The sequence below is a fragment of the Semicossyphus pulcher genome, unplaced genomic scaffold, assembly GCF_022749685.1.
Source record: "Semicossyphus pulcher isolate SPU_LCO1_2020_fin unplaced genomic scaffold, fSemPul1.0.p SCAF_13, whole genome shotgun sequence".
In the NCBI taxonomy this organism is placed as follows: Eukaryota; Metazoa; Chordata; class Actinopteri; order Labriformes; family Labridae; genus Semicossyphus; species Semicossyphus pulcher.
In genome coordinates, this window is record NW_027211637.1 from 3,002,789 (window position 1) to 3,025,465 (window position 22,677).

Genomic DNA, 22,677 nt, shown 5'->3' on the forward strand with positions numbered 1-22,677 from the left:
TTTGAGGCGAATCATAATTAAAGATGGCAAACACAGTATAACTTACCAGTTGGTTCCTTTATCTAAGAATTTTAACATAGAAAATCTAGTAGTATTAAAAGGTAGTTAGCAAATTAATGCTATATGAACTTATGTATCTATGTATGTTTCTATATGAAAGCAGCTAGAGTTGGTTAGTGTGAGTTTTGTGGAGTGTGTCTGGTGACATCCTCCTATATTCCTCCTCTATGCCCGTCGTCCTCCAGCTGCTTGGCGGCTCTTTAAATATTGACAGCAGTGTCCGCCTCCAGCAGCCCACAGGCCGGTCCGTGCTGCCGTGGGATATCCAGCTCCTTCCTACGCTGAGTCCCGGCCGGCTGCAGCTCCTCTTCTCTCCTGCAGGAGGCGATGCAGCGGGGCTTCTGTCCATGGTGCTGAAGATTCGGCTGGCTCTGTCCGGGGTGCTGAACAGGCTTGGGGGTCGCTGGGTTCAGTCGGAGGCTGCTGTCACACTCATTCAGTCCCCTTCTGCCTGGTTCCGGTCGTGTATTTTGGGTTCAAGTCTCTGCAGCGTGTACCGGTGAATCTTCCAGTCCCGGAGATGTCGGAGCGGAGGGGGAGGGGAGGGCAGTAGTCTGAGCGGAAGGTAAGGCTTTATGTCTCCCTGACAAAGAGCATGAAGCGCACTTATATGTCGGTATTTTCTGGAGACTCTTAGGCCGGCCTGACGGTGGATTTTACACCGAGCAGGAGGGACGGGATGTAGCGCTATTTCGGCTGATCCCTCCGCGGATGTCATCGGGCTTTCTAACGGTTTTTCCTTCCGCGGAGAATAATTCAAGCTCGGTGTGAATGAACGTACAGTGAGGCTTTTTAAACCGATTATTATAGTCAGAGGTTGTTTCCGGCTCTTACAATGGCGGCTCGGTGTGTATACAGTCATTATTTATGATATATAAAGTGTATAACGCCGGTGGCCTTTGTATGTTTGTTTTTTGTCAGTGTGCCAGTTTATGAGAGGAGAAAGGCCTCGTCCTGGTGAGCAGCCCGGCCTACATCTCTGCTGTCACCACAAAACATCGTTAAAACGCTTTGTACTTCACACTCGCATTTTGCTTTTGTTTATTTGCGTGAAATGTCTCTGTCTTGTGAAATTAATCATATTCAAAGTAATGCCAAGTCGTCATTGAAAGCCATAAAGTCACCAAAGTCATGTTTGTGGCCTTGTTGTTCAAAGATCCCTAAACTGTCATGAGCACCGCTGTCTGCTGTCAAACTGTCACGTAGGCATACCTTTGTATCTACACGAGCGTAGAGGAATCTACAAAGGGAATATATTAGCAGTATAGTATACAATTTCTTTGTTAATGTTACTGTTATTCCTTAAAATGTTTTAACTAAAAAAAAAATCTATAAAATATTGATTTGATATTTTAGGATCTTAAACGTTTAACTAGTGATTTCATACAGTTTAAAAGGCAGGGTGAGTTTATTTAGGCTGTAAAGCTCCTTTCAGACACAAGGCAGTTCAAAGTGCTGAGCAGGAGCAAAGAAATACATTAAAATCAACACATTAAAAAACTCGGAAATTGCATTTAAAGACAAAGCAAGTTTATTTATAAAGGACCCTTCATACGTGGAACAATTCAAAGTGCTTTACACAGTTAAAAACAGAACATTAAGAATATCAAAAGTTAAATATATTAAAATATAAGTTCAGGCCTGGTCAGAAAAACAAACACTATATGCTTAAAAGGTCTTATCCCTAGTACTTTAACGTATTTTCTTCTTATTTAATAACCTTGGTATCAGTTATTTATTAGTCCTCTCGACTCTTTGTTAAGTAGCTATGACACGTATCAACGCCCCTGTGTTCTCCGTAACCTTGGAATCAGTTATTTCCAACACCGTCTGTGGGATTTTAATATCTCGTTTATTCTTCATGTCCGATTAGACCTGAGTCTGGTTAAAAGACAAAAACACAACCCGATAAATATAATATTTAGTTTAGATGCACACTTTCAGTTTAAATATAACTAGGCTACATCTTTATTATTGAAGTTTAAATTCGACTCCATGTTTCTTTATTGATCAATAATTACATCAAATGCATCTTAAATGTGTTCTGCATCGACACAGTTTCCTAAAATATAGTTTTTGAACATTTTTCCTCCATAAATGCAGGAAAGTTATACAATACAATCAACAAACTTTGCCTCTCTTTAGCCAGCAAACACTGTAAACAAGCAGGACCATAGACCCTCTCTGCCTTGTTAATGTGAATCTGTAAAGTCGGTTCATTTGCATTTAAAGCAGCTTTAATAATCTTGTTGTTTCTGTTTGTGTTTCTTCCAGAAAATGAGTTCAAAGGTCAGACACTGAGCCGCCGGTGGACCAGGGGAGAGCCGATCAACAGAGAGGACGAGCCGCAGCATCAAAGTATCTATCTATCTATCTATCTGTCTATCTATCTATCTATCTATCTATCTATCTGTCTATCTATCTATCTATCTATCTGTCTATCTGTCTATCTGTCTATCTATCTATCTATCTATCTATCTATCCATCCATCCATCTATCTATCTGTCTGTCTGTCTATCTATCTATCTATCTATCTTTTTATCTATGTTACACATTTTGCTCTTGCTTAATGTGTCCTTCTGTTCCTCAGATGAGCCAAGAAACAACAGAGACACGAACAAGAACCCGATCTAAAGGCATCCGGGGTCAGTCCACACACACACACACACACACATTGTATGTGTAGCGACACTGTGTGACCTTATACGTTGTATATTTATGGAATGAACTCGAGGCCAAAAACGAGCTGTTGCCTTCAAGTGACCCTGAATTACACATCATGGTGTCTTATCAAGAGAGTCCGGTTTGCACAAAGTCTCTTGGGCCTCCACTGATCACAGATTATTTTATATAGATGCAGAAGATATTGATTTTGATATCAATATTGACAAAACAGAGAGAATAGAGTTCACTATTTACACCGTAAAGTCTAAGCCTTCCTAAAGGAATACATGCCATGAGTAAATACTGTTCTCCACAATAAAAGCTTCATTTACTTTCGTTTCAGCTCTTATAAGACTTTTATTTCTGCATCTAACGATTCTCCTGCTGCTTTTCTCTCAGCGTCGTCAGAACTTGTAGGTCAAGACATGAAGCAGGACTTAAGGTGAGTGATTTTATTCTTTAACAAGCAACTGTCGTACAGCATCAAGTGCTTCCTGTGTGTATAAAGCGTTGCTTGCTGTGTGTCTGCAGCAGCTGTCCCACCCCTGGATGTGATGGCAAGGGCCACGTCAGCGGAAGATATTCCCGACACAGAAGGTAAGAGTCATGCTGTGTTATCAAACTTTCCTGTCAGCTAGTCAGCCAGTTAGCCAGAAGCTGCATGCTATGCCACAACATGCACAATCAGATGTAGAAAAACAGCCACTAATAGTGCTGATAAACAACATGTTTCATTCTTAAAGACAAAAGATTATTCGACATGTACGATTTTTTCTATTGATTTTCTTATCATAAATACAAGAACTGTCAATTTTGCTGCTGTATGTTAGCATGTTTGCTGTTAGCATGTTTGCTGTTAGCATGTTCACACACATCATCATCCTGCTCTCCTCAGCGCACTGGGATGCCCGATTGTGAAGAAAAGGAAGCTGGAGGAGGCCGAGGCCGAGGAGAACCAGTCTGCTCCCAAGAGGAGGAACCAGCCTCCCAAACAGGCAGCTGACGAAGGCCTCACTGCAGACAGTGATGTAGCAGAGGAGGAGGAGGAGCAAAAAGAGGAGGAAGAGCAGGAGGAGGAGGAGGAGGAAGAGCTCAAAGAGAAGAAGAAGAACAAAACAAAAAGCAGGCCAGAGTCCATAAAAAGTAAGTGACAGTGAAGTTTTAATTATTCTTGGCTAGTTTATAAAAGTGTGATTTTCCCTTCTACACTTTTTACATGGTTTTATTTCCGTGTTAAATGCCTTAACAACCGAATAATCTAATAATGCACCAAAACAGTAACAATTATAGAAACATACTAATATATAAAACTAGATTTGTGCAGAAGAATGTTTTGGTTTTGTTTGTTATAATCCGATCACTCTTTAGATCCCAGATAGGAGACTATTCATGCATTCAGGAGTTCACAGGGTGAAAAGATGACGACTTTTTTCATGGTTTTCAGATTATCCATCTTCAAACCTGCAAACAGATCTGCTGTACTTCAGCACACGTGTGCTTTGAGTGACATGCTGATGGTTAGCAGGTTATGTTTACCTTGGTTATAGTTAAACATTTAGCCTGCACTGCTGAGACAGACAGACCGCTCAGCCTGTTTTCAAGTCATTACAGTGGATCATTATGTGAATGTGAAACACATACAACATCCATAATCTACAATGTGACATCATCATTTCCCAAAAGGACACTTAAAGCTCTGAGCAGACAAATGTTGGGAGTGACAATACCAACCTGCATTTCAAACAGCATGCTTTTCTCTTTACTATTGTCCATACAGCAGCTGCCTGACAAAGTACTGACTCTGCCTGCAGTATCAGTCTGGACTCAAAATTCAATTACTGTGAGGCGCTGCCCGAGCTCAGTTGGTAGAGCCGGCGTCCCACAAACAGAGGCTACAGTCCTCGACGCACGCCCCCGGCCCTTTGCTGCACGCCATCCCCCGCCTCTCCTCTCCCCATATCTCCAGTCTCTTTTCAGCTGTCCAATTAAAATATCATTTGATTATTATTGACCAAAAAAAGGTTTTCTTGAAGATAAAAAAAACACATACAGTTGGAGGTCAACCTAAAGCACCCTGCTGTTCTTTCTTTGTAATGTTTGTGGGTGAAACTTTGTTGCAGGTAGTTTTCATAGTTAGTTTGATGTCGGCACTGTCACGATGTATCTTTTACTTTGTAGACAATGGAGGATTAGAGTAGCATTCTGCAAAATGTGACCGGATTTTATATCAGTGGTTCCAAAACTTCTTTCCTTGGAGCCCCCCCCCGGTTGTATCTAAGACAGGCTAAGCCCCCGAGCCCGCACACGTACACTTAAACAATAACGTGATTCATTCCAAATCTTTATTGGCAGACATTAACACTAAGGAGCTGATAGTTTGCAGAGGTGTGGCCTACAAAGTAGCTGCTATGTTTGAACGAGGACCAAAAAATATATATTTTAATAGTTAAACAGACTTTTGATTTTTATCAAGTAAGAGCTTTTTTATTGATTTTATCTAACATGTGCAAATCTAATCTTGACAATCTCAGTGCAGACAAAGCCTCACGCACCCCCAGCAATCTTTGGCGCCCCCTAAGGGCGGCCCGGACCCCAGGTTGGGCACCAATGCTTTATAGGACATTCTGGTATTTTTGTATGGGCAGAAATATGTGTACGAGTTTGAATTCTTTATATTTGAAGTTAAATTGCTCAACTGGAATAATTTAATGAAACATTCAAATTGGAATCACATAATTTGAAATGTAATTTATTAGTTTGAGATTGAATTCAGATTATCTGAACATTCAAATTCCACTTTCAGTTCTTGAAATACAATTTCAGTTTACTGAGGCACATCCGGCTGACGAGGAAGAGCAATCGAGTGCAGATTCACTGCACTCCTTTATGGCCAATCAGCAGCTATGTTTTATTTTTTAAGATTTTTTTGTCTTTTTGCCTTTATTTATAAGCCAGTTAAAGAAAGACAGGGAATGTTGGGAGGAGAGAGTGTGGGATGTGGGATAGCCTCTGTACACTGAGCGCCTGCTCCACCAACTGAGCTAAACCAGCGCCCCAGCACTTAGTGTTTGACCATTTCCTTCACTACTCTAAACTTCTGTCAGCTACCAGAGCTAATGATGGTTAGTTATAATATTAGTAATGTTTATATTATTATTATAACTGTTTGCAGCAGGGCGCTGAATTTGAGTTTCAGCTCCCCGTTACAGCGGCAGCTGCCCCCCAGAGCTTCCCTGAACAAAGCTGCTGTAGCGCAAACAGCTAATAATATAACTAATAACAGCAGTTCTGGCAGGTCACGGTAGCCCACAGAAGTCATAATATAACTATAACTAATAATATAACTAACTATATTTAGTTCTGGTAGCAACAAAAGCTCCATGAGCAAAGAAAAGATAAACATCATAGGCGCTGATTAGCAAATTTAACAAAAATTCAAAAAATAAATAACATCAATTTCAGATTTTACTGACACATATTTCTACTTTTGTCCAACTGCTTTTGATATTCATATTACACTGGGACATAATAAATGTGTTTCTGGCATACTGAACAGTATGGAAGTATGGATATTAGAGAGCAGCTGCAGACGAAGAGGCTACAAGTGGGTGCTGGGAGGGAGGTGGCCTTTTAAATGCGTACACCAGCATGAAAGCTTTCAGGCGAGAAGTTTGGACATATATGACAATAACATTTTACTTTGCATCCACAGTAGACTCCTCACTGGTGACGACAGAGGACACAGAAACAGCAGAAATAGAAGCTTGTCCTCTGACTGAAGAGGACAAGAAGGAGAGCATCGCCTCAGAGCCTGAGAACGAACCTGAGAACGAACCTGAAGGAGAGAAAACAAGTGAGGAAGAGAACCCGGAGATTCTCATAGTGGATCATCAGCTGGAGGAATCAGAGACGAAGCAGGAGGAGGAAGAGGAGGTAGGTCAGCTGGTGACAGAGGACCAGCCATCAGAGCAAGCTGGAGAAGAAACAGAGATTACTGAGCTTAAAGAAACAGAAGAAGAAGAAGAGGAGGAGGAGGAGGTAGCAGAAGAAGAAGAAGAAGAAGAAAAGGAAGAGGAGGAGCCGCAAGAAAGGCAAGAAAATATTGTAGAAGAAAGACAAATGATGAGCCAGGAAAACTCAGATCACCAGTACTCCAGTGGAGATTATAACCATCACGCCAAAGAATCAACAGAGGAGCAGAGTAAGAGGGAGGAACAGGAGGAAGAGGAGGACGATGAAGAGGAGGAAGAAGACGAGGAGGAGGAAACAGAGGGAGATGAGAGGGAGGTCCACCAAGAGGTCGACACTCCTTACACTTTGAGTCCACACACTCAGGGATCTGAAGCCGAGGTGTCACTACGGGAAGAAAAGGTCAGCACCCCCATGACTGAGGAAGAGGAGGAGTACGAAGAGCAGGAGGAGGAGAGAGAGGAAGAGGAGGACGAGCGGCAGGGGAAGGAAGAAGGTGAGGTGCTGGTGGAGGAGGAAGAGGAGGACCGTGAGTCCAGCAAAGGCTCTCCGACTACTGTGGTCATAGAGGTCCGCTCTGAGGAGGACGATGACGAGGACGATGAGGAGGAGGAAGAGGAGGAAGAAGATGAGGAGGAGGAGGATGGGGAGGAGCAGGACCGTGTCTCAGAGGGCTCAGGGATCACAGATGACTCAGAGAACTGGGATATGACTCGGGGGAACCTGGGGCTACTGGAGCAGGCCATCGCCCTGAAGGCGGAGGAGGTGAAGGGAGGTCAGGAGTCCCAGAGCTCCCCGGAGTATCATCCATACAGCTCCTCCAGCAAGAGCTCCGAGCCCACCACTGCACCCCGCCGACCCTCCCACTACAGCAAAGGTACTTAAACTACTACTTAACACAATAGTTGTCAAGCTGTCTTGTCTATTATACACATTAGTCACGTTTCCACCAAAATAACCAGGACTTTAAGTCCCAGGAGCTACTTTTCATGAGATGAAAGGGTTCCTCCAGCACATTTTTGTCTGTGTTTCCACAAAGATCTGTGACGATTAGGCAAATTAAGGTGCTTTTCAACACCAGGAACTTTCCCCAGGAACTAGGAACCTTTGGAGGAACTCTGTGCCTTTCAATAACAAGAACCAGGGTCTAAATTTAGTACCAGGGGTAATTGATTTACATGCTGAAAATTCCCTGCACGGGGGTAGTACTTTCCAAAGGTCCAGGACCTTTCAGGGCGGGGCCTGCAGCAATGATCGTTTCTGATTGGTCGAGTACTCGCAGCATTTTATTTCACCCGCCATGTTTGAAAGACTGCAGCTGCAAGCTCACTGTTATCACTGTGCTTTGAATCCATTTGCAATGCAATAAAGCATGATCAAAAACAACACAACTTGAGTCTCCTCCATGCTAACAGGCTAACTGTAGTGTTGCACAAAGATGATACCGGCCCATTCGTCAAGTTTTTGTGGCGTCATCTTTGTTGTATGGCCTTCATCTTCTTCTTACCGCAGCCTACTGGACTGGCGGTGTAGTGCAGTTATTTTTATTGCTTCTCCATATGTCATTGGCCATCATCTTCCCAGGATGTTAGGCCGCTGTGGAAACGCAGACAACAACGGGCCACAGGAACCATATAGTTCCTGGAACTAAAAGTTCCTGGTCGAAAAGCACCTTTAGTCTGATCACGTGTCAAAGGGTCTTCTAAATGCTGTGAGCACTTGAGCAATCAGAAATGTTAGCACTGATAGTACAACCACAAAGTCCCTGAACTTTCAGAAAGTGCTTCCCTGTTAACAGAAACCTTGTGGGAGTCCCAGGGACTTTATTTAGACCCTAGTCCCTGCAATGGAAACACACCAAAGTTCCTCCCAAGGTCCCTGGGGAGAGTTCCTGTGATGGAAACGCAGCTTTAGACTGTATACAAAAGTGGACGTAGCCTCCTGGTTTCCAAAAGGGAAGCCAATGTGCCTTTAATTTGCATGTTTTCTAATGGCCAGCAGGGGGCAACTCCATCCATCCATCCATCATCCATTAGCCTATCCCAACTGTCATTGGGTATGAGGCAGGGTCAACCACAGGGCTGACATAGAGACAGACAACCTTTCACATATGGGCATTTTTAGAGTCACCAATGAACCTAACGAGCGTGTCTTTGGACTGTGGGAGGAAGCTGGAGTACCCGGATGAAACCCACTGGCATGCACAGGGGGAACATGCAAACGGGGGCGTCGTTGCAAAACATTTTCTTATGAGTTTATGGTCTCAGTCGCAAGTTACCATGATGTTTATTTTGTAAATTATGGTCCCATTTAGAGTAATATAGATGATAAAGCAGAGTATTCTTTAGAGCCTGGCTACCTTGGGAAATTGCTCAAAAGGTTAAATAAACCAAGATGATGACAGCCAAACTCAGGTCTCAGAGCTGTCGTCCATAAACCACAAATGGGTTAAACCTACACGAGGTGACGTGATAACCAGGGTAAAGGTTCATGCTCTTGTACTACTCACTCATTCCTTATATCTGCCTTCTCTCCTCCTTCCAGAAAAGAAGGAAGTAAAGTGTCCGACCCCCGGGTGTGATGGGACAGGTCATGTGACTGGGCTGTACCCTCACCATCGCAGTCTGTCTGGATGTCCTCACAAAGACAGAATCCCTCCAGAGAGTGAGTACACATTATCTTTCATAACAACACAACACCACCAGCAGATGAATCTGACCCTCCTGATGTTTATTCTGTCTTTTTCAGACATGTTTATTCAGATATCAGCAGCGTGGGAGCTTTGAGATGAAGGCCTAGTTACATTTTGTTGTTACTACTACCAGTGAAATAATAACTAGTGCTACCACTGCTACTTTCTCTTTTACAGAATTAACTACTAATACTTTTATAACCACTCTTGCTTCCTTACCTTCTCTGTGCTTTCACCAATAATCAAATCATTACTGAATAAATTCAATTAAGCTGTCGGTGTGAACTGCCACTACTGCCTTTTCTACTACTGTTTGTCTTTTCACAATCTTCCTCTAACTACTGCTGCAGCAAACTAAACAGTCTGACCTGAGCTTGTGTCTGCTGTGTGTCTGTAGTCCTGGCCATGCACGAGAACGTCTTGAAGTGTCCGACCCCCGGCTGCACAGGCCAGGGCCATGTCAACAGCAACCGCAACACACACCGCAGGTTAATGACACACCCAAGGACACGGACACAACCACACACACAGAATAAACTTACATGTGCATGCCTGTACATAAACGAGAATTAGGGACCTGTAAAGAGTTAAGGTTTTGAAGTTAATATGGCGGAAACATCAGGGTCAGAAAATGAGGCCAACACAGAAGTGGCAAAATGTTCATTGCAGTTCCTCAAATGGCCACTTGAGGCCGTCTCCAAAAACTAGTCAGTCCCCATAGAGCCCCACGTTAAACAAAGTTTACAGCCTAGTACAGTTCACTAACAAGACCACGCTATTGTACTGTAGCAGCTTATCTGGAGCATGCTAAAGGGTCGAGGTTGGGTGGGAGGAGAGGGGGTCGAAGTAAGTTGGGATGAGTGGGGGTCGAAATAGTGCGGAGGTAAAAGTAGCGCAGGATGAGAGGGGGTCAAAGTAGTGCGGGATGAGAGGGGGTCAAAGTAAGGTGGGATGAGAAGGGGTCAAAGTAAGGGGGGATGAGAAGGCGTCAAAGTAAGGTGGGATGAGAAGGGGTCAAAGTAAGGGGGGATGAGAAGGCGTCAAAGTAGTGCAGGATGAGAAGGGGTCGAAGTAAGTTGGGATGAGAAGGGGTCAAAGTAAGGTGGGATGAGAGGGGGTCAAAGTAGTGCGGGATGAGAGGGGGTCAAAGTTGTGCGGGATGAGAGGGGGTCAAAGTAAGGTGGGATGAGAGGGGGTCAAAGTAAGGTGGGATGAGAGGGGGTCGAAGGAGTGTGGGATGAGAGGGGGTCGAAGTAAGGTGGGATGAGAGGGGATCGAAGGAGTATGGGATGAGAGGGGGTAGAAATAGGGCGGGATGAGTGGGGGTCTAATCAGGTTGGGATAGCTGGCGCCGTCAGGAACCCAGGGGATGAGGCTCAGAGTGGGGGCACGTCTCAACACGCTCTTCAGTATCCCCCTGTGCTGAGAAAGGAGAGAGGAGTGGGGACTGAGACGAACAGGAGGGAAGGGCTTAGGCAGGCACATATGTGTACACACAGGTAATTGCATTCGGGAGGCACAGGTGTGAGAGCTAACGAGACACAGGTGATGCATGATTTTTTTTATATAACTGACCCACCAGAGCTGCTGTTGTATGTTAAGGCTTCAAGTTAGCAGAATCAAACACGTGGCTGCTTTAAGTCACAGGTGTGTCGGGGAAAACAGGCCGGAAACTGAACAATGACAGGATGTAGCACTATACATAGTCAACAAGCACAGGGATTACAGAATAAAACAGGAAGTGAACTCACAGGCTAAACAGAATATCACAGAAATTGCCATTAATATTGGCACAAAATATTGAGTTGTTAACATAACCTCATACTACTAACAGATACTCACACTTGCTTTAGAGTCTTATCAACAATTCAAACTCCTGTCATAAATGTCTATCTGCTCAAAAGAGTTGATTCACTGAATGCCAACATCATGATTTGTCTCCCCTGTCAGTCTGTCCGGCTGCCCCATCGCTGCAGCAGCTAAGCTGAACAAAGGTCAGGACAAGCAGGTTCTTTTACAGCCTTCATCCAGCGAACCCTCTTCCAACTCTGACAGAGTCCTCAGGTCAGACACGCAAACCAAGTGTTGTTTTTAGCATCAGTCATACACCCCTGTCCCTGTGGAGATAATGAACATTTGATGGCTTCTCTCGCAGGCCCATGTGTTTTGTGAAACAGCTGGAGATCCCTCAGTACGGCAGCTACCGGCCCAACACAGTGACCACCACGCCCCGCGCGAACCTGGCTAAGGAGCTGGAGAAATACTCCAAGGTGTCCTTCGACTATGCAAGCTTCGATGTCCAGGTGTTTGGAAAGCGTATGCTCATTCCAAAGACGCCCAGCAGCACTGAAACCTCACCCAAAGCCTTCAAATGTAAGACCACACATGCTCGTATCCGTGTATCTCTGTTCTATCATGTATAATGGATCGATAAAGACCTGTACCCTCGATCCAAAACAGGCATTCACACAATCTCTTGATAAAAACTGGAGAACTGAATCATTAAAAAGACACGAGAAGTATTTTTTAAGAAGCAGATGATGAAGACAGACACCCTAAAAAGAGGCATCATAAAAGTAAACAACTAATCAGTTGTAGAAGGCAATGATACTGTGATCTATTAATATGTATGCACAAATAATTGTAATTAGAGAGCACAGATGAGTCATCCTCGGCAGGATTTACAAACTGGAGAGCAGGAGTGAGCCGTCTGTTTGCAGTCATTAATCATATTGGGAAAACTATTCATCATTCACACACACTAATTATGTTTTTGCCATCAACACCTGCCTGCCAGGCTCCTCACAATACTGTGTGATCACTTCAGCAAATGAGCACACACAAAGACTCCTCTTTTACAGTGCACAACAGCCAGTCAGTGGCTGAAAATTAACCTGCTATCGATCTATGTTAGCCACGTTTAGCTATAATGTTGCACACGTACAATAAAGTGTCCTGTTCCAATACATTCATTCTGCCTCTTTCCCACACAGCTAAATCATTCCCTAAGGCCTCCTCCCCCAGTCACAGCGTGTCGGGAGGCTTTCCTAAGAGCGCCTCGTCCTCCAGTAGTTACGACTACAGCCAAGACGCCGAGGCAGCTCACATGGCAGCGACAGCCATCCTCAACCTGTCCACCCGCTGCTGGGAGAGACCCGAGACCCTCGGCACCAAGCCCAGGGAACCCTGCACCAAGGTACGCCGCCTGTCACTCACACACTCATTCCTCTTTTCACCAAGACAAGCGTTCCACTGACTGTCCGTCTGCAGGAGTCGGACATCGAGGTGGACGAGAACGGCACCTTGGACCTCAGCATGAAGAAGACCAAGAGGGAGGGCATGCTGCCTCCAGAGCCCTCATCCTCCTCGTCTTCATCCTCTCAACTCATCACAGCCACCTTGTCTCAGGGCCACACTCAGCCGGAGTGGGAGGGGCCGCTGGACTTCACCAAACCCAGTGGAGTCAAAGACGAAGACCACGAAGAGGTACCACACACACTCACTGAAAAACAGACTCACACGCTGTGTTGCTTACCTGTGGGTTCCTGATTATTGCATCTTTACCTCTCTGTAGGTGGAGTATGCGGCTCCCTCATACACCTCATCCGACTGTGAGGAGGAGGACCCGGATAACCTGGAGGACAGGAAGTACCCCGGGGAGGTCACCACCAGCAGCTTCAAGGTCAAGTTTCCGCCCAAAGACAGCAAAAAAGAGATTCTTGTGTAAGTTTAACATACGTTCATTCAATACCCAATACTTTGGTGGTACCATGAAGTCTGATTTTTTAAAGGGTCTTACAGTAATAATCTCAAAGATTCTCATGTGAATAAATGTCTGTTAAGTCTCTATCGCCGAATGAGGTATCACAGTGGTGATTGAGGCTATGGCCCACCAATGAAAGCCTTTACATTTACAGTATATATTATTATTACAGACTGGGTGTCTGTGGCGACTTTTGCTGAAAAAATCACAAGCGGCGCCCAGTTAGTGACGCGTTTTCCATCAGCCAGCAGTGGTTGGTCTGCCAGAGAGGGTAGGCGGAGCTAAGCGGCTGCTTTCCCGCTCTCTGCAAGTGTTGCGAGTAAACAGTAATCTACTATGGCTGAACAAACAAAGAAAAGATGGATGACTACAGATACAACTTCAACAAGAAGTGAAAATCCAAAGAAGAAGAAACAAACTCGACGCTCAGATGAAGCAAACAGTCTGAAAAGGAAAGCGACCGTCAGCCAGGAAAATCAAGAGTTACAACCAGAGCCAACCGTGGACGTCACACATGCAGCACTGTCTGGATATCTGGGAAGTGTGCTCCTGCAATTACTGTTTATCGCTATAGGTGCCGCCAAAGAGAACGAAACTGAGATCTTTGAGATGACCATTTTTTAGCCTGGAAAAGTTCAGGGGGCGGGGGGCATCAAACACGAAACTGTCTGTGATAGGCTGAGACACCTGTCGATCAAAAAAACTTGCGCTATAAAGATGCCATATGATATGAGTAGTATTATTTTCAGCATGCAAGTCGTGGTTATGATTTTGTGACTTGTCAATTAATGCTGAAAGGTGCCTGAACAGACATCTGGATCTGGCCCCTTATTGTAGATTAAAAACCTAAAAGCAATCAATCTAAAGTGCAGGATTCGAACTGCTGACGAACTCTCCATCCTTCCCAAATGACATGAAAACAGCCTTGTGTTCAGAGCTGTGTTTGTTCTAACATGTCAGTATGAGCACCCTCTTCACTGGCTGATCTGTGAGTGTGTGTCTTTGCTTAGATGTCCCACCCCTGGCTGCGACGGCAGCGGGCACATCACCGGCAACTATGCTTCCCATCGAAGGTAAGACCTGCTCTCTGAGTTGGAAACAATAAGCCAAGTATTCTTGCTTTACACAAGCTATGGTGAGATTACAGTAACAGGTGATTTGTTGAATCATTTTATGAGGGAAAGGGGAGTCATGGTAACCTGGATCTAGTTTAATGATTCTTTCTGAAACGACTCAACAAATCCCAGTAAGCCTGTGGACATGTAGTATGAAAAGTAGCACCAGGTCTCACAGGTACAGAGTCCTGCCTCCGTTCAAGTATCTCTGGTTGTCATTCAGTTCTGCCCCTTTCCAATGAATTTGTTGTAACTGTAAGTCCCGGATCAATAAAGGCAAATTTTCTTCTCAAACAAGCAACAAGGAGGCAAAATGTGCAGCTGTGTTAAGTACAATATGTTGGAAGTTGGAAAGCTGGTGGATAAGAGCATATATATGAGCCTATACAAGCCTCTGTCCATACATATGCATGCACAGAGGCTGGCAGGTATCAGGTATATTTTTAAATTCATGCACATAAACACTGCTTGTATTTTATCTTACAAAGTCGTCAAACTATTATTTCTTGCACGTGATTCATGCCCCAAATACTGCTGCCACAAGGAGCCACAAGGAGAAAGTCAGTTTGAACCATCGACTGTTTATAAGAAGTGGACGAAGCCTCCGATTCGGAAAAGTGAAGGTGATGCATCGTTCTTTATAATGACCTGCAGGGGGCGACTCCACGGGTTCGTCTGTGTCAAAGTCTATGAGAAATGACCCTACTGCAGACTTCATTTATCACTCAGTAAACATGAGTTTATGAGTTTATTGTCCCAATTTGTAGTTTCAAGTCTTCTTCAGAACAGCCTGATGTTAATTTAGTAAATCAGGGTCCCATAAAGAAAGGTATGCTTTAGAGTGTAGCTACCTGTGATTGACAAGTTGCTACCATGGTGACCTGAACATTTTGTTAGTTAGCGTTCGCTTGTTTGCTCTCCCCTTTTTTCCTGTCAGGACATTTAGTTTGAAGCCTATTTTTTGGCTTGCCAAAATTAGTATCCCAATAGCTCCAGCTCCGACCTCGTGCCCAAATATGGTCATTTCTGGCTCCGAGAGAAACAAGATTGTAACCAGCCGGAAGAGTGTGGCTATTTAGATGCTGGACGTTGAGATGGCCCCTATTTAGTCTCAGAAGAATTGCCCAAAATGTTTTTACTTTACTTCCCCGGCATTCGGCCTGCTAATTAAGCTTAGTGTTTGTCCTAAACAGCGTTTATTTTCCTTCCAGCCCATTGACTTTAAATTCTGATGACGTCATAGATTTTTAAATGGCTTTTCTTGGCTGGAGGAAAGTAAATATTAAACCTGTACGGATCCAAAAGTCATGATTCAAAGATTCAGCTGCAGTTTGAAACGTCTTTTCAAAAATGCTTTTAATGCCCCTTTGAGGCTTTACTGTAGTACCACAAGTGGCCACTGGGAAAGATTCAAAGCAAGGCTAAACAGTCCTAATGAATCCGTGCTCCAGCTCCATTCTGTTGTCCAAATATCGCCCTTTCTAGCTCCACAAAAAACCCCAAGATGGCGGCTGCAAGAATGCCATAATTGAGGCAGTCCACAAAACAATGCCTGACGTCTTGGTGGCTACGTCTACTTCTTATATACAGTCTCTGGTTTAAACATTAATCGAAGATGTATTGTAGTCTGTTCTAGGTCTAAGATCTGCTTCAATCAAGCCCTTGTACTTTAGTTTTCTTCTGTGTAGATACAATTAGTCAAAGTACAATAAGCTACAGATTTAGCTGAAGATGTTTCACCTTCTACACTCATGCATTCTTCGTTCATTATTTGTCCTTCCCCGACTACTCCACTTCTATAGAGAGCAGTAATAAGATAACTCCTGTCCTCCCTGTGTGTGCTGCCCAGTCCTGTCCTGGCTCTGTAGTCCAGGTTCAGGTTCTGGCTCTTTCCTTCACTCATGCTCAGACATCCTGTTCTCAGTCTGGTTTTCTGACGTTCTCTCTCTAACCTATCTTCCAGTCTGTCAGGCTGTCCTCTTGCTGATAAATCACTTCGGACCCTCATGGCTGCCCACACAGCTGAACTAAAGTATGTCTGCTTTCTCCTGTCTCTCACCTCCAACATGTTCACTGAGCACTCAGTCTGCAGCTACAGCTCTGTCCCTGCTCTCCTTTTAACACTAATATTTAAAAATTCAATCATAATTTAAAACCAATATTGCAAAATTCCAAACCAAAACCAATGAGTCCTGATTGTATAGTTAGGAAAAGTTGGTTTCTGCCTGCAGTCTGCTGACGATGTAAGTCTGTGGAGTGAAAGAGCGTCTGTGTGTGTTCTCAGGTGTCCGACTCCAGGTTGCGACGGGTCAGGCCACATCACAGGAAACTACGCCTCACATAGAAGGTAGGAGCTCCTCCGCTGTTCTGCCGGCCTGCCTGCTGCATCATAAGAAGCTCTGTTTATACTCTGATTGTTCCTCTCTTACAGTCTGTCTGGATGCCCCCGAGCCAAGAAAAGTGGGATCAAAGTGACCCCCACCAAGGACGACAAGGAAGACTCCGAGCTGTTGAGGTGAGCTCTTACCAACCGAGCAAACACAGTTACAAAGTGCAACAGGACAAAATGAAATAGGACACACAAACACTGACTTTGCCAAATGAAGGTCCTCATGTAGGGCTCCAACAGAAACAAGGGGAGGTTAGTTTTAGTGAAGAGGTAGGCTTTGGGTAAAAGGGTCCTACATGAGGAGGACTAGGGAATCCAGTCATGACGATATTAAAGCATTACCTGGGGGAGTTCCCCTTACAATGCAACTTTTTAACCAGCGCAATATCCCTCAGCTGGAGAAAGCATGATTTTACCTGTGTGACTTGTATGTCTGAGCAAACCCACATTTTGGGAAGAATGCGTAAAATTCAAAAACAGGTTCCCAAGAGTCTTTCTCAAATCACAGGTGAAGTTTGGGATTGGTTCTCATCCATCCATTATCTATAGTGGGGGTTACACCTGGACAATCACAGGGCTGACACATAGAGACAGACAACCTTTCACCCTCGCATTCACACCTACTGGCACTTATTTACCTAATGAGCATGTTGGAGTAGGTACCCAGAGAGAACTCATGCATGCACGGGGAGAACATGCGAACTGCACACAGACAGGTGAAGATAGACATGACCGAACCAAAGATCCATGCGATGTGGGCTGTAGCCTCTCTTGTAATAAATGACCGATTTCAGTCACCAGAGGCATTTGACAATTTGTCTCTTCTGGAACATCCTGGGGCATAATGTGGTTCTGTTCCTTTTATATTTCTTCACTAAAACATCAACTAGAGACAGATGTCTGCAGTCTCTTGACACTTCCCTGTTTCGTCTCCAGGTGTCCAGTTCCTGGCTGTGACAGTCTGGGCCACATCAGTGGGAAGTACGCCACCCACCGCAGTGCCTACGGCTGTCCGCTGGCAGCACGCCGGCAGAAGGAAGGTCTCCTAAACGGCACCCCGTTCTCCTGGAAGGCCTTCAAGACCGAGGGCCCGACCTGCCCGACGCCAGGCTGTGACGGCTCGGGCCATGCAAACGGAAGCTTCCTGACACACCGCAGGTATCCTGAACACCTGAGAGAGCAGGGTTTATCAAATATAGATTTTATGTGGATTAACCTGCGAGCTGATTCCCTGTGAACTTTGATGCTGATCTGTTGCTGCTCTCAGTCTGTCAGGGTGTCCCAGAGCGTCGGCCAACAAGAAGAGAGCCAAGTTCCCCGGAGACGAGTACATCACTGCAAAGTTCAGAGCCAGTGACGGTAAGAAAGTACAAAGACCGTCAACACATAACAAGTACAGAGTCAAAGATATTTTCTATCTGTTCTGGAGGTTAATAGACCGCTATTTAAAGGCCTGTGATAGAAATCTGTAACAACCAGACAAGGAAGTTATCTTGATGTCGTGTTTGCTGACTGTGTTGCTGCTCTCTCTCAGTTCTGGATAACGACGAAGACATCAAGCAGCTCAACAAGGAGATCAACGACCTGAGCGAGTCCAACTCAGAGATGGAGTCCGACATGATGAACCTGCACACTCAGGTGAGCTCATCTTCTGCCCACATACGTATGTTTAACCCAACTGACTGTAGAGACAAATGGGGGCAAGGTGGAACCTGCAGGAGCATCTGTGAAACACCTGCTTCATGTTTGTGTCTCTGTCTCCTTCAGATCACTTCAATGGAGAAGAACCTGAAGAACATGGAGGAGGAGAATAAACAGATCGAGGAGAGAAACGAGTCCTTGTTCCTGGAGCTATCCGGCCTCAGTCAGGCCCTGATCCGCAGCCTGACCAACATCCGCCTGCCCACAATGGTGAGTATATACAATGTGTTTTGTTTTTTTAGCCCCTTCCCTTCTGACAGTATTTGGCTTAACTCATATAAATATACACTTTCGCTCAAAATCAGGGGCCTATACTATGAAGTGAGTTCAACATATCCAGGGTATCTTTTCCTGATCGGATTCCTAACACAGGCAATCACGCTAAGCGGTCACGCGAGGCTGGTTATCAACTCAATAAGTCAAACACGAGCACCTTCACATAAAAGGGGCTGCAGCGTACGACCAATCACACAGGGACAAGTCTGCTGTCGGCATGTTTTACAAACTCAGAGCAAACTATGATATAAGAAAGATATGAAGAAATTAATCCAGACTGAAATCCACTCAGCTGCTGAAAATTAAGTCTATACTGCTCTGTCATTAGAGCGGGATAGATTGATTCTAATGACACTCGTGTTTTATATCAAGTTAATATGTTACACGTGTATTTTTATGATGTTAATTTTGTTTCAGCCTCAGCCTTATCAAACAGACTTACTGGACAAATAAAAGTAAATATAAAACTACAATTCGAAGCAATACGAATGCTTACTTTTATGTCTTATAAATATATTAAGTACTTGGATCAGTCTCTGTTGTGGATGTATTTCAATAAAACTTTCATAAAATCAGATGGTAAAAGTGTTTTACCGCTCTCTCACCATCTCTCACAGAGCGCCTGAATCAAGAGACCTGATTGGTCAGTAGGTGGTGTTTAGTTTAGGTTGATCTCTTATCTCTGCTCTGGAGCAGGTTATGTGTTCAGCATAAGTTACCATGGTGATTTTCCCCAGTAAGAAGGGAACCACCTTCGTAGTAACCTACTGAAAACCCGTAGTAAGTTACCTCGACAACCGCAAATCTTCAGTGTGAAATATTAAAATGAGAGTGAGTCTTGATCTTGTAAAATCACATAGCAAGCTGTCAAACAACTTCTTCTGTTCTTTACTGTGTTAGTTAAGAGGTTTAAACTCTTAGAGAGACTTGACTTACCTGACTTCACCTGAACTTTGTGGACAGGACTGTAACCTTCTGACCCGTCTGTTTTCAGCAGGAGCCGCTGTCCGAGCAGAACTTTGACACCTACGTAGAAACCCTGACCCACATGTTTACCAATAAAGACTGCTACCAGAACCCGGAGAACCGGGCTCTGCTCGAGTCCATCAACCAGGCGGTGAAGGGCATCGAGGTGTGACGGACAGGAGGAGGAGGACAGGAGGGGGCGGGGCTTCACAGTGACAACACCAATCTTTCTTTCCCTTTAGATACTGTATGTAATTAATTCTTCTCATTTGGGACTTTGTCATCTGTTCTTTGCATTTGTTTGCTGTTTGCATGTTGCTTTTATGACGGTATGTGTGAACAGATGAGGGTGTGGGTGTAAAGTGTGTCGTGGCACACCGGAATCAAACTGTTACTGTACACAAGGGCATCCCGAGGTATACACAGAGCAAAGTCAGGAGTGCAGTATACAGCCTTAGCTGAGCAGATCCTCTTAGTTAGTGAACATATCCCATCTCCACTCAATAATGTTGATAGTATTCTATATGAGCATAGTGATGTTGCACCTCCAGGACTAGTTTGTAGATTCATTCTTACTATTGCTGTGTAACTATTTAAGTCCTTTGCAAATGTTGGTTTAATAACTTATTCATTCATGTCTGCTGTATTTATTTTTATTTATTGGCCTATTTATTATTCATTATCTATTTATTAACTTCTGTTTGATTTCAAATCGCTACCTGAGAAGATTTTAAACCAAGAGACAGGAATCATTTCCTCCGCATTGCTGAACAAAGAGGAAATATTTTAAGATATCAACTATGAATTGTTTTATATATCTTATTATTTATTTAAAATACTGGAATCTTTTTAAGTGCAAATATTTTGTAACTGAAAGTTTTTTAATAATTTTCTAAAGACTTTTGTTTGTTTTTTCGGTGCTTCTGTTTATATGATTTTTCCTTTTTATTTTCACAAACTATTTTGAGTACATTGCAATACACCAGGAATAATGAGCTGCACATATTTGGTATTTATTTGGTGATGAAGAACAAAGTGATGGTGAATATTTATTTTGTATTGTCTATGTGTTAATGATGGCTGTGTATGGATTAGTCTTTAAGTTGCTCTTGAAATAAAGGTTAACCCGCAGTAAATGTGGACTGGACTAATTACAAGTTTGTACTGACTTTTACCTTTTTGTTTTAGATAAATGACTAGCTGCATAAACGTTATGCAGAAGCTTTTATGTTGAAAGGTCAAAGTTTACATCTCTCTTACAGCGATCAGTATTGTTTGGTCGTATTTTCTTTAACGGTGGGTATTATGCTAATTTTAAGCTTCATATTTCACTCTGTGATACTGGTGGAATAGCTTAGCATAATTTACTCACACTGGTGCTCTGTGCAGGCCCTCCTACAGCATCTGCCTGAAACATCTCAATCAGTTCTGTCTCTTTAAGAAACCCCGCCCCTACACGCCCGCTGTCCTCTGATTGGCCAGCTCTCCGAAGCCTGCAGAGGGGCGGAACTCAGTGTTTGAGACACGCCTAGTCCTCTGCGGCCGTGTTACAGAGCTGTCAGCGAAGAGTAAATTTCCGAGGCAGACTGAGCTGCTGGGTGGGCTTGTCCTTGAACTGTGCTAAGGGCAGGAAGTTCTGCTGTGTCTTGGGCAGATGCCCAAATATAGAGTTCCTCTACTCAGTGCCATCACAAAGTGAAGCATTTGGAAAAGCAAGCGTTCACAGCAGCCCGCATACTAGGACTTTTTTTAGCAGGGGATTACTCCAACATACTTTCACCTACAGATTTGAAACTTCACCCACGTTCAGTATGGACATCCAACACTGTAACATTGTATATACGTCTTAAGATGTGCGACAGCATAACACCCCCTCTTTAAATGTCAAGTTTCACAGCTTCATGATGATTTAAAACAAAACAAAAAGCAAGAGAAGCTGTTTGATCAGTTAAAGCCGATACAAATATTCATCCTTCTGGTGTCAGAGAACAGCAGTAGCAGGCATAAATGCTGCAGCTAACCTTCCTGTTAAAACAATCATTAAATCTGTCTTCTGTGGGACACATGTACCTCTCCGTTGTTGTTGGTGGACAGCTTGGCCCACGGCGTCTTCCATGTAAGGATCATTGAATGAATGAAGTTCCTTTTACGGGTGGAGGTGTGTCAGTGACGCGCATGGGTGAGATCGCTACAATGTCCCACATCCTATTTATCACACCCTTTAGCCACTTAAGTGAACGTCTCTTCTTACACAATACCTTTTTACTAATGTTACATGTATCACCCACATATTGTTTGGTCCCTCTGCGGTCTCTCATCTTGTTGGAAAGCTCCAGAGGTTTCTGTGCTATATCCCTCCAGTTTAGAGGCAGTCCCTTCAAGAATTCAAACAATATATTAACATGAATGAGATTAAGTAATTAGAATGTTCATAACAAAGGCTACATGTTTGGTAAATCCCTCAGTGGTAACATATTACATTAGGGCCTTGGCAGCTCTGCCACCAGTCCTTTTTGTGTTTTACAATGTTCTCCTTCCTCCGACCAGGAATTCTGCCTTCACGCACATGAAGTGCAACTTTCACAAAAAGTAGGACCAACTCGGCAGAACCGTTAAGATGTTTTGAGCCGGCAGAAATAAAGTCCAGTCCATTTTTTCAAAAACAAATGTATCTTTCCGGCATTTTTTTCTCTCTAATGTTATCAAACCTTCTGCTCATCGTCTTCAGACAATCCCCCACAAATGATCCAAACTGAATTTTTTATTTATCAAAAATTGAGCCATAAGTACAGGAGCACACTTAATTGAAGCAGACCTCTCCGGCTGGCTCCCTGTGCCAAGGTTCAAACTCTTGATTTTCCTCGATTTCCTTTTCAGACTGTTTGCTTCATCTGAGCGTCCAATTTGTTTCCTTTTCTTTGTATTTTCACTTATTTTTAAAGTTGTATCTGTAGTCATCCATCTTTTTTGTTTGTTCAGCCATAGTAGATTACCGTTTACTCGCAATGCTTACAGAAACCACTTAGCTCCGCCTACCCTCTCTGGCAGACCAGCCACTGCTGGCTGATGGAAAACATGTCAC

General features: G+C 43.9%; 1 protein-coding gene across 3 annotated transcripts; it reads left to right on the top strand.

Moving 5' to 3' along the window:
• The first annotated feature begins 386 nt into the window (after nucleotides 1–386).
• LOC138589435 (myelin transcription factor 1-like) lies at nucleotides 387–20,731 on the top strand. 3 transcript variants are annotated; one of them, XM_069659701.1, is made up of 23 exons: nucleotides 387–625; nucleotides 2,335–2,418; nucleotides 2,651–2,705; nucleotides 3,124–3,166; nucleotides 3,256–3,321; nucleotides 3,620–3,867; nucleotides 6,437–7,570; nucleotides 9,238–9,357; nucleotides 9,783–9,873; nucleotides 11,336–11,449; nucleotides 11,541–11,758; nucleotides 12,379–12,581; nucleotides 12,656–12,871; nucleotides 12,960–13,108; nucleotides 14,159–14,221; nucleotides 16,227–16,295; nucleotides 16,548–16,610; nucleotides 16,695–16,778; nucleotides 17,589–17,810; nucleotides 17,920–18,011; nucleotides 18,187–18,290; nucleotides 18,420–18,563; nucleotides 19,624–20,731. In XM_069659701.1, the coding sequence occupies exons 3-23, from the start codon at nucleotides 2,651–2,653 to the stop codon at nucleotides 19,765–19,767; spliced, it is 3,642 nt and encodes a 1,213-aa protein (XP_069515802.1). In that variant the 5' UTR covers nucleotides 387–625; nucleotides 2,335–2,418; the 3' UTR covers nucleotides 19,768–20,731. The 3 variants fall into 3 exon arrangements, with proteins under 3 accessions (XP_069515802.1, XP_069515803.1, XP_069515804.1); XM_069659702.1 differs by having other exon boundaries at nucleotides 19,627–20,731; XM_069659703.1 differs by lacking the exon at nucleotides 16,227–16,295.
• The last annotated feature ends 1,946 nt before the right edge of the window (nucleotides 20,732–22,677 follow it).